Source organism: Mytilus edulis, chromosome 1 (genome assembly GCF_963676685.1).
Source record: "Mytilus edulis chromosome 1, xbMytEdul2.2, whole genome shotgun sequence".
In the NCBI taxonomy this organism is placed as follows: domain Eukaryota; kingdom Metazoa; phylum Mollusca; class Bivalvia; order Mytilida; family Mytilidae; genus Mytilus; species Mytilus edulis.
The window spans coordinates 86,935,859-86,948,166 of record NC_092344.1 but is presented as its reverse complement, the minus strand read 5'-3'; the positions used below and the strand labels follow the sequence as shown (position 1 = coordinate 86,948,166).

At 33.1% G+C, this 12,308-nt stretch overlaps 1 protein-coding gene across 2 annotated transcripts; it reads right to left on the bottom strand.

Annotated features, from left to right (window-relative positions):
* Positions 1-524: 524 nt before the first annotated feature.
* LOC139515185 (protein rolling stone-like) lies at positions 525-12,032 on the bottom strand. 2 transcript variants are annotated; one of them, XM_071304751.1, is made up of 4 exons: positions 11,748-12,032; positions 5,327-5,573; positions 2,946-3,050; positions 525-2,155 (listed from the first exon to the last, which is right to left on the bottom strand). In XM_071304751.1, exons 1-4 carry the CDS (start codon positions 11,844-11,846, stop codon positions 1,491-1,493), a joined length of 1,116 nt encoding a protein of 371 aa, XP_071160852.1. In that variant the 5' UTR covers positions 11,847-12,032; the 3' UTR covers positions 525-1,490. The 2 variants fall into 2 exon arrangements, with proteins under 2 accessions (XP_071160852.1, XP_071160860.1); XM_071304759.1 differs by having other exon boundaries at positions 525-2,014; positions 11,748-11,866.
* Between the last annotated feature and the right edge of the window lie 276 nt (positions 12,033-12,308).

Here is a 12,308-nt window from a genome sequence, read left to right as displayed (position 1 = left end):
TTGGGACCAAAACTCCCAAAATCAATCCCAACCTTTCTTTTGTGTTCATAAACCTTGTGTCAAAATTTCATAGATTTCAATTTACTTAAACTAAAGTTACAGTGCGAAAACCAAGAAAATGCTGATTTAGGCCCTTTTTGGCCCCTAATTCCTAAAATATTGGGACCAAAACTCCCAAAATCAATCCCAACCTTCCTTTTGTGTTCACAAACCTTGTGTTAAAATTTCATAGATTTCTATTCACTTTTACTAAAGTTAGAGTGCGAAAACTAAAAGTATTCGGACGACGACGACGACGACGCCAACGTGATAGCAATATACGACGAAAAATTAAAATTTTTGCGGTCGTATAAAAACCGTTATCATCAGAGTAACAGGTTTGTACCGAAGCAATATGGATTCGGAATTCGAAAACTGACCCAACTTCGTTGGTTTGCATCATCCTTACACTATGATCTATATAGGGTCAATATTATTTCTGATTCTTCTTGCCGCTGTGGTGTTAATCGTGAAGATACCTATCATTTCTTTTTTAAATGTATATTGTATTCAGACATACGAAATAAAATGTTTGGAAGTCTGTGCTGGCTTCCAAATTATTGTAAAACTAACATAGAACTACTAACCTCGGGTAGTTGTCTTCTTTCTCTAGAGCAAAACCAAACCATTTTCAAAAATGTCTTCGAGTTTATTCAAAATTCGGAAAGATTTCAAATTGTCTAGATAACAAACCATGATCGCACACACATCATCATCTAAGTAAAAGTAAAATTCTTCCCCCTTTTTTTGTCCTTTTTTACGTTTTTTTTTAATTTGTATTTTATTTTTTGTGTTTTTGTTTTCTAAATATTCATTTATTTACTTTTAATTTTCTCTGTATTATTGATTTCTTTCTCTCTCCAATTTTCCGTCTTTTGACATAAATCCATATTTATATATATCTTTATATATTAAATTATACAGATATACCATTCTATACATGCATGCTCATAACAATATTTTTGTATTATATTGCTATACATGTTAAATCTTTTAAACATTTTTTGATTCGAGCGTCACTGATGAGTTTTTTGTAGACGAAACGCGCGTCTGGCGTAGATATAAAAATTTAATCCTGGTATCTATGATGAGTTTTCTTACATGCAAAAAAGTACCACGTTATTAGCTAGACATACACATATTGTACTATAATTCTCTTGCTATGGTCAGTTTTCTCACTATATGACTTATAGTTAATGATTACATGTACGTGGTTATTGGATGGTAAAAAAAGTGTGAAACAATATAGACAACTTCAAATACAAAAAGCTACACCAGCAAAAAAAAAAAAAAAACACAAAAAAACACAAAAAAACCCACAAAACACAAAATACAAAAACACAAAATGACAAACATACAAGTAAATATTACTAAAATATTAGATCGTCATTGTGATACTACTATGTTTGCAACTATAAACGAATACCCCTGATATTTTGAATTTGTGATATTTATCGTTTAGCTACTATTCCTAATTTCCAATTTATCGTCCATGGATGCACCTTCTCGTAGTCTATATCACAAATGAAAAATTTGTTTTTTTCTTCGCCCTTATTAAACTCTTGATCAACTTGCTGAGAATTTAGTTCTGAGATTTCTTTCTCTCCACCAATTTCAGATTTTAGTACACTGTTACTGCGGCCTTCACTATTAACTTCGGTATTTGTTTCAGCGACACCATCAGAAACTGTTGATATGTTGGTTTCATTACCGATACTTTCATCGTCATCTGAATCAGTAGGTTTGTCTGAGATTTCACTCCCAATGTCCAGGTGGTACAAGTTTTTTACTTTTCTTTTTCTGCAGATCTTCATATGAATTATAGTTTTCGTAACATAAAATACATACAGTAATATATGTATCAGAGGTACTATAATTGCTGCAGTAACAAATAGTGCTGCAATAGTTTGACTTTCTCCGTTCCAGTCTAATTCTGAATATATTGCAGCATTGTTTGCCATTGGCTGATACACGACTGTAAATAATATGTAAATTCCAGCAAAAGACATAGGATATATTAAATGAAGTACTCGCACTGGTTTGGCACTTACAAATAGGTTGAGTACTACATAAACAGTATTAATTGCATGGAACTCAATACTTGGAGCATCGTTAGCTACAAAACAATACAACTTTATATAATTCTATACATTAACGAAATGTTAGCTTGACTTCATATACCTTGGCTTCATATACCAGCATTACATGTTGTTTAAGAAAGTATATATAATCAACCATCGCAATGTACTGACACCATTTTTAACCAACCAATCTTAATAAATAATCCATTAAAACTATTCAAACTATCTACAAACATCCAATTATCAAGTATACAAAAAATAAGTACAGTATGATAGGGTTGAGGAAAGCTTGATCAATCAGATTGACAAAAGGCCACAAAATAACTTGAAAAAAACCATAGACACAAAGTACCAATTTATGTATACTGGAAATGTATTGTAAATGATACCGCACCTTTTATAGATTGCAGTGATATATACATGTATTTTAATGTATTTAATGATATCGCACCGGTTTGTTTTTTTTTTTTTTTTAATATTTTGAAAAATGATATTGCTTGACAGCACACATACACACAAAACACAATTACAGCAACAAAAATTTTGTTCCAATTGCTTTTTGTGTGTTTCTTGCTGTTGATGTACTGATTTTGTGTCATCCATGATATCTTTGTTTTGTTCTATAATACAAATTTAATATAATGCTCATCCAAGTTTGCCGGTAGGAAAAACATCAAGGATAACTTGAGCACCTCAACTTTCTCTTATAAAGACCACTACGGTAGACGTCTTTTTGTGGTGTAAATTTTCTGTCTTTGTGGCGTTAACTAAACAACTGATTCTATATATTTTTCAAAACAAAAGTAAGTTAATTATAAGGCTTACTTGGTATTTGAATGCTGTAAAGTCCTATAGTAACTGTTATAGCGATTGTGTTACTAGTCTCGAAAAGAAACCAGCTAAACCGTATATACCAAGGCAGCCTATCATCTAAAATAAACAAATTAAACATAACCATGATTTCTTTAAATATCGTTTTCCTGGTCTATTCTGATATTGAAATAGTCAAGGGGAACATTTATCAGTTATTACAGTAATGAATTTTAATAATAACCAAAACACTATTTTTTTCTTTCCAGTAATCGCTTATAACATTAAATGAAGCATAGTTAAAAATGACTTGATTTTTCAACTGATGTTTATAGTTCGTTCTTTGAACTGTTATACAACTGTCCAGGTTAGGGGGAGGGTTGGGATCCCGCTAACATGTTTAACCCCGCCACATTATTTATGTATGTGCCTGTCACAAGTCAGGAGCCTGTCATTCTGTGGTTGTCTTTTTTTGTGTTACATATTTGTTTTTCGTTATTTTTTAATACATAAATAAGGCCGTTAGTTTTCTCGTTTGATTTGTTTTACATATGTAATTTCGGAGCCTTTTATAGCTGACTATGCGGTATGGGCGTTGCTCATTTTTGAAGGCCGTACGTTGACCTATTATAGTTATTAATTTCTGTGTCATCTGGTCTCTTGTGGAGTGTTGTCTCATTGGTAATCGTTCCACATCTTCTTTTTTATATATTTTTTATTATTTAAGGAATGACTGTAATATTTTTTTCTGTCTATGAAGAAATAACATAAAAAATTTGGTGCACACTGAATAACGCGAGTAGCGAGTTATTTAACAGTGTGCACCACATTTTTTATGTTATTTCTTCATAGACAGAAAAAATATTACAGTCATTTCTTATAATTTAATTCTAAGTTCCATTTTAAACCGTAGAAAACCATGAAAAAACGTTGATGACGTCACGGTCACATGACTAAATTATGTCTATGGGCTCATAACAAAATAACGTCAGCCAATCAGAAGACGTGTTACATCCAAAATTATAATAACATTAGGTGGAAATGGAGTTGATGATACACTGGATAGAAGAAATCAAAATAAATTATTACTTAATAACGTAAGGTGATAACATTTCTAATATTTACAAAACCCGGAGAAGTGTTAACATAGTCATGTTTTTGTTCGGATTTGACAAACTTCATTCCTATTCTTAGGCCCACTAAATATTTACAAAGGGACCCATCCTTATATTTCTATGGGTTTAAATCAACGGTTTACCTGTCTGTAACTAAGTTAAAACGCCATGTGAATGATTAAAATATTGGTTTAAGATCTCATTTCTGTAAGAAACGCAATAGTAGCATTTTCACCTTTTCTGCTTGTCAAATCTTATTCCATTATGGTGTTTTACGTTTGACGCCGGAAGCGTACCTATGACGCCAAACTGTTGATGTGCTAAAGTCTTGGATGATGTTACGCGGAATTTTCTATCTATTACATTATTCCATCGAAATATCTGCTACAAAGGGAATGGTTATGTTTTCGTGTTATAATTGAGATAAAATAAGGGCAAAAATATCAGTTGTAGAGGGACATTCAAACTCATAAATCAAAAATATACTGACAACGCCATGGCAACTACACAAGAAAAAGACACAGTCTGACAATAGAACACAAAACACAACATATAATAAAGACTAAGCAAAACGAACCCCATCGAAAACTGGGGGCGATAACTGTTTTGTATTTAATGAGAGACCTATAACTGAAACTCCCAAATATCGACTCACGGTTCGCAATTTGTCACAGCGGAACAATCGTTTGACGTACTAGGTATATCTTAAAACAAAATGCGAAGATGACATATTATATTTGAAAATAACGATCTTGTATAATCGTCCATTAAAATTTATTTATTTACTCACTGGCGTCATTTTTCTATAAGTAAACCACTAAATATATGTGAAAATTTCTATATAGTTCATTACATAATATTGGATGATACAATTTCCCGACTTTTCATGTTCCCTATGATATGATCTTTCTAATTTAAATTCCAAATTAAAGTTTTGACCCCAATGCACGGTCCACTGAACATAGACAATGATAATCCGTGTACTGGGGACACATTCTTGTTTCGCCTTACATTGGGCATACGTCGAACTGTATTTCTTTTATGCTATAATTCTAAAAAAAGTATTGAAATGTGAATATATATTAGGGCTTCCGAGTTCCATAACCAATTTTACACCAGGATTTGGAGTTACTTTTTTCAGTCCTTTTTTTTTTTTTTATTAATTTGTCCTTCAAACTTTTTCGTTTTCAGTGACAAGTTTCTGTAGAGGCAACATTTGTTTAATGTCATAACTATAAGCCTGGTTTGAGTTCAGTTGTTATGTGATTTTTTTACACTTACCTTTAAATCTACATTCTTTGTTTATAAGCTCTGGTCTTTTATAATGAACATAAACAGTTGATATGGCGTCCATCAAATTAGAAAACCCGAGGATTATGTATCCCCAGTTAGTAAAGTATAGCAAATACTTAGAAGTTTCTGATGACCCATCAACTCCATAAATAAAATAAGGTTCCAGAATAAACCACAACAAGTGGTAGAATAACCAAATTAGTGTCCATATTGGATACAGCAGTCTTGGACCACACTAAAACACAATAAAATTAAATGACACACTTCTATTATATAACCAGTATAGATTTCAAATACAAAGATATCAACATTTATTTAATAAAAAGAGTTTTATGTTCTCTAAAAAAATATTAGATATACATTATTAACATGCGATCAACGTTGAAACTTCCGAAGAGGAAATTTACAAGAATCTGAACAGAATAATTTAGACAGTCTGAGCACTTATTAGGCCGAGAAGCTACTGAAAAAATATAATTTATTATTTATAAATTGATTTTTAAACATTAACCTCATTAGAACTTTAGTGCATGGATAGTTGTCTTATTGCAAACAAACAACATCTCTTTACTCTTATATTTTATATCTTTTGAAATTTGCATTCAAATTTGATGCTATTTCTTTCCAATATTTCATTTACATGAAATTAAATTTTGTCTTTCCTTAATATATAATGACAAAATCAATATAAAAAAAAATGAAAACAACACGTTATCAATTTCATGCTTTCTGGAGGATTTACCTTCATCAGGTACATGTACGCTCAAATTCTGACTATTTGACAGGCAAGAATGTTTAAGTACCGAACACATGAAAAAGCTATAAACCAAAAAGGACCTAAAAAGGGAGTTTAAACCTTAGTTTCTGTATATTTTCAAAATTTATGAACGGGCAATTTTAGATAGTTTGTTATGAAACATGTCAATACCTAAGTACTGGCTACTGAGCTGATGATACTCTCGGGAACTTATAGTTCACCAGCAGAGGTATCCACCCAGTGCTGTATAAAATGAAAACAACGTTATCAAATTCATGCAAAACGTAATCACTTGCTACCGATTTTATTCATAAAAAATATAAATTTTAGATGTATAGGATTTGATCATATCTCTCCATGAGCGTCTAATTATGTATACATCTCTGGCTTTCAAATGTCTAGGTTTGAGCGTTTCTGATAAGGAAAATTCCGGAAAGAGCTGATGACGCACGACATTTATAAAGGAAACGAGGAATGGAAATGAGGAATGTATCAAAGAGACAACAACCCGACAAAAGAGCAGCCAACAGCCGAAGGCCACCAAATGGTCTTCATTGTAGAGAGAAGCTCCCGCATGCTTCAGCTGGCCCCTTTACAAAAATGTATACTAGTTCAGTGATAATGGACGTCATACTAAACTCCGAAATATACACAAGAAACTAAAAATCATACAAGACTAACAAAGGTCAAATGCTCCTGAGTTGGGACAGGCGCAAAAATGTGGCGGGGTTAAATATGTTTATGAGATCTCAACCCTCCCCCTATACCGCTAGCAAATGTAGAAGAAAAAAAACATACAACAATACGCACAGTAAAACTATATATGTACTGTAGTCAAAACATTTACTAAAATTTATCATCGGTATAAGGACATCATTCGTAAATATAGCTCAACATGCATATTTCTTATACGTTCAGGTATTTCACATCCAATTTTTTATGGAAATATTCTTTATAAAGCACAAAGGTGTCAGTATTCACCTCAAAAACTAACAAAACCTTTGAATAGACTTATTAAGAAGGGATATAGTTACGATACTGTTATCAGGTCATTAAAGATTGCATATTTTGGCGTTAATATTGATTCACTTATAGGGTCTTTGCATCGAAACTAAATACATTTATTCAAAAACCAGTTGTTGGCATGACACGGGTTATGTTCTTCTCATATATGTTATGATGGTATGATACTAAACCCCTGACGGGAAGGATTGTGCCTGATGTTCATATGATGAAATCATAATCTTTCAGTCAGTTTAATTGAAGTCTGGAGCTGGCATGTCAGTTAAATACTAGTATAGTCTGTTGTTATTTATGTATTATTGTCATTTTGTTTATTTTCTTTGGTTACATCTTCTGACATCAGACTCGGACTTCTCTCGGACTGAATTTTAATGTGCGTATTGTTATGCGTTTACTTTTCTACATTGGCTAGAGGTATAGGGGGAGGGTTGAGATCTCACAAACATGTTTAACCCCGCCGCATTTCTGCGCCTGTCCCAAGTCAGGAGCCTCTGGCCTTTGTTAGTCTTGTATTATTTTAATTTTAGTTTCTTGTGTACAATTTGGAAATTAGTATGGCGTTCATTATCACTGAACTAGTATATATTTGTTTAGGGGCCAGCTGAAGGACGCCTCTGGGTGCGGGAATTTCTCGCTACATTGAAGACCTGTTGGTGACCTTCTGCTGTTGTTTTTTCCAATGGTCGGGTTGTTGTCTCTTTGGCACATTCCCCATTTCCATTCTCAATTTTATGTAGTACGCCGCTAGATTAAAACTGACGAGGAAAGGTAACACACGGCCACGGTCGTGTGGTCTAGCGGGACGACTGCAGTGCAGGCGATTTGGTGTCACGATATCACAGTAGCAAGGGTTCGATTCCCGGCGAGGGAAGAACAAAAAATTTGCGAAAGCAAATTTACAGATCTAACATTGTTGGGTTGATGCTTAGACGAGTTGTATATACATAATGTACACAGCCATGTATCACCATCATTGATGGCGATCCGATGGATACATCTGTTGTAGAGTTGTCACTGACTCAGACATACTTATATATTTATATGTATATATACATACGAGTCTAAATTGAAAACTAAGTTCAAACCTATGATTGCGTTGGATAAAAACCGAAATTTGTATACGTGTGCATGTAAAACAAATTTCGTTGTAGAAGGGCCCAAAGTATATTTAAACAAAACGCATTTAACTAACAGGTCGAACAACTGATGTTCTTTAACCCTGTTGACTGCCATTGGTGATTGACAAATAAAATTGATCACAAGATGTAATAAAATGGATCTTAACTTAAATTTAATACTTAACAGAAACCAATTAACTTGTGGCCACGATGTTATGCCACAAACATAAGGTGTTAATATTTTTTGTACACCAGATCCAGATTTCGACAATAAATGTCTCTTCAGTGATGTTAGGGATCGAAACGGTATTTTGAAGGCCATATAAAATGTACCCTCATTTTTAGATAGACTCTTGAATTTTAAGAGTCAATATAGGATGAACGGATTATATAAACCGGAGGGAAAATATGATACAAGCCCAAACAAAAAAAATATAAACGAGTCTAAATTGAAAATTACGTTCAAACCTATGATTGCGTTGGATAAAAACCGCAATTTTTATACGTGTGCATGTAAAACAAATTTCGTTGTAGAAGGGTCTAAATACAGCACAAACAACATTTTCCAAAAGACCAAAAAAGTGAAGAAGTATATTTAAACAAAACGCATTTGACTAACAGGTCGAACAACTGATATTCTTTAACCCTGCTGACTGCCATTGGCGATTGCCAAATAAAATTGATCACAAGATGTAACAAAATGGATCTTAATATAATTTAATACTAAACAGAAAACAATTAACTTGTGGCAATATATATAATAAAAGTCTAAAATTAGTAAAAACCATTTTGCAAAATGAATCGCATAACCTCTTCAAAATCCTCCAATACCGTTCAAGACAATACATTGAAAATGTTGTTCTGTAAAGCTTGCACTTCCCGATTAGAAATCGACCCACAAAACCCCTTTTATGTTGATATAGCATACATCACAACACGTGTTGCTACTATAAGTATTTAACTTCGAAATGTTTTTACGGAACTTTTATAAAGTCAACAAGAAATGGATTTTTTTTCATCATCAAAACTTCACAGAATGTCAGCGTTCCCTCTATTCTGTCATTGATTGCTATGCATTTGTATATTTAGTATTTCAAGCATTTCAATTTCTTTTGTTTTCAATTTATCTATCCCACAAAAAAAAAAATCAGCAAGGTTTAGTAAATTTTTAATAAGTTCAGATGAAGAATAACATGGACAAAACAAAAAAACCCACACGAGGAATCCCTTAAATGAGGGACTTACCTTAGTCAAGGGGTCATTTTACTTCTGTGAAAAATAAAAATGAAAAATGTAGATTTTTATTTTAACTTAAAAATGGGAAATTCTGACATTATATTTAGAACTACTTTTCTAAATGTAGGATCCAATTATTTTGAAAAATAAAGAAGATATACATGATAAATAAAGCCTCGGTCACACCTTACCGGATAGCACGAACGGACGCCTAACGGACGCCTAACGGATGAAAATAAAAGTTGTCCGTTGACAAAATTGTTATCCGTTGGGAGTCCGTTGATGTACTGACCGAATAAAACGGACGTGTAACGGATGCATGATAACGGACACACACCGGATATGCAACGTACGAGAAACGGACACGTACCGGACAGAACGGATGTCGAACGTGCACCCAACGGACGAGTACCGCATAAAACGGACACCTAACGGACGGGTACGGGATAAAACGGATGAACAAGTTAGACGGAAAAATCAAAGGCGACAATAATAATACATGTAAATCGCATATATATTCAAAATGTTTCTGTGTAACTGGTTTTGGTTTAATCTTCAAAATTCCGCCAAATGGCAGTGTCTGGCCTGAATAAGAACTGTTTGATTGTGAAGACGTGCCTATACTCTAAGATCGATTATGAATAATAAGAATTCATGAACCTTAAGAAATCTGACATACCAATAATTTGCATTTCTGACGCGAAATTTTCAATTTGCATTTATCCGTTTCAAATCCGTTCATCATCCGTTTTATCCGTTATACGTCCGGTAGAAGTCCGTTTCTCATCCGTTCTATCCGTTAAACGTCCGATAGAAGTCCGTTGGTGAATTTATCTTCCAGACCTCCAACGGATGTATAACGGACACGTAACGAATACAAAACGGAAACGAAACGGACGAGTACCGTACAAAACGGACGCCTAACGGACGTTCAAGGGAAATTTATCCGTTGGACGTCCGTTCAAAGTTTTTAACATGCTTAAAATTTTCCACCGGACAGAACGGACGCCGACGGATAAACGTATGCTTAACGGACATGCAACGGATATGGACGGACGTCTAACGGATAAGAACGGACGTCTAACGGACATGAACGGATTGAAAAAAAAAGTTATCCGTTAGGCGTCCGTTCGAGTTATCCGTTAAGGTGTGACCGAGGCTTAGGCCGAGAACATACCAAAATTCTTTGACATGTGTTGACCATATTATACCAGGTAGATCATAAGATGTACAATTCTTTGGGGAAAGTTTCTTCAAATAATATGAATATATTGTGCTCATTTTTACTTAAAAAGTGGGTTTTAATGTCCTTACATTGAGGGGATACCCCTAGGTGTTGTTCCCAACCTGATAAAGGTCTTTCTTTGTGCATAATTTTAAATTGGAAAAGTCAAAAATTATTTAATATCCTTACACATGAAATTAATTCCTGGTCTTGTAGCTACATGTTCATCTTTTCTACTGATATATAATAACTAGAATCATGCAAATAAACTTAAGTAAAAGGCATGTAAGCTCGTCTTACAAATATGACACTTTTTCTAGACCACAAAACAGCACACGCTTTAATAGTCGTCGCAAAGAATTGTAACCTTTGAAATTGTTGTCGCGCACTAAAACCCCCATGGGCACTTTCAAAAGTTGACAGGTATGTATAAAGAAATAAACTTGAAACCTTTCAAATAATGTTACCTAATTTAATATACAAGTTATTCGTGCAATAGTCATGCAATTTAACTTTTAAAGATCCGATTACATGTATTATTAAAAATTTACAATCGCAATCTAAAAGATGCGAACTATGGAACTGCTTAACGATTAAATAGTCACCTGAAAAGATTTGTTTTGCGTTTAATGGGATAATGGGAGAAAAACATATCACTTATAAGATGTCATTTAAAAAAAATTGAATTCGCCTACATAAAGTGTAATTTATTCTCTGCTTAATTGAATTAAAACGGTGTTGTCTGAGTAATGTCATGTTTTCATGTTGAAGAAACGGTTTGTTGAAATGGTATAAAATGCTTCCATCGACTAGTATATTATAAATTTATCCCAGTTTCCGTAAGAGTAAAGTTAGCCTAGTCAGATTTTGTCATTAAACTCTGCACGATTAAAATTGAAAAGAAGTAGAAGTAACTGACGATTAAAATACTGAAATGTACAAAATGCTTTGACCTTTTATATATATATATAAATACATTGTTACGCACCCACACTAATAATAACTTATATCTTAAAATATAGAATTTGATAGAAAAGACAACCCACTTACTTCAGTAACCACGAACAGTCGAGGAGAATCATGGTCAAATCCAAATGACTGAAACTGAAATTCTTCCTTACAGACTTTCTTCAAATATGCCTTCTTCATGATACTTATTCTGATTTTAAAAACAAATGGATGACCTATACGTATACAAAAATATATTGACGTTGATATAGTTCAATGCATGACATATGATATTCGTTATGCCAGGGTCAGATGTTGAATGTCTGATACTATTATGATACAATTTCAATACACATTGTTCTTTAATCAAACCTGTATTGTTATATTAGTCTACAGTGCTTAATATGTTCTTTATAAGTATATTTAATGAAGATAATCTGACGTCACATTTTTAACCTCGCAATTGTTTCTGCGTTATTATCTTTACAGTATGTCTCAATGCACGTTTTCACGGAATTTGTTGATGTTTTGATAAACAGAAATGAATTGACCTTGAATCATTGCTTTTTATAAAGCTGTCTAACAAACAACGTGGAATGGCTATTTGGTCAAGCTTTTTTTATTTATTTATTAAAGCGTTGATTTGAATTATTTGAGTTTTAC

Coding starts and splice junctions, on each gene's coding strand:
- LOC139515185 (XM_071304751.1), bottom strand. CDS start 11,846: ATGAAGAAGGCATATTTGAAGAAAGTCTGTAAGGAAGAATTTCAGTTT. Junction 3,051..5,326: donor CAAAGAATGTAGATTTAAAG/GTAAGTGTAAAA, acceptor TGTTTATTTTAG/ATGATAGGCTGCCTTGGTAT. Junction 2,156..2,945: donor TTACAGCATTCAAATACCAA/GTAAGCCTTATA, acceptor ATTGTTTTGTAG/CTAACGATGCTCCAAGTATT.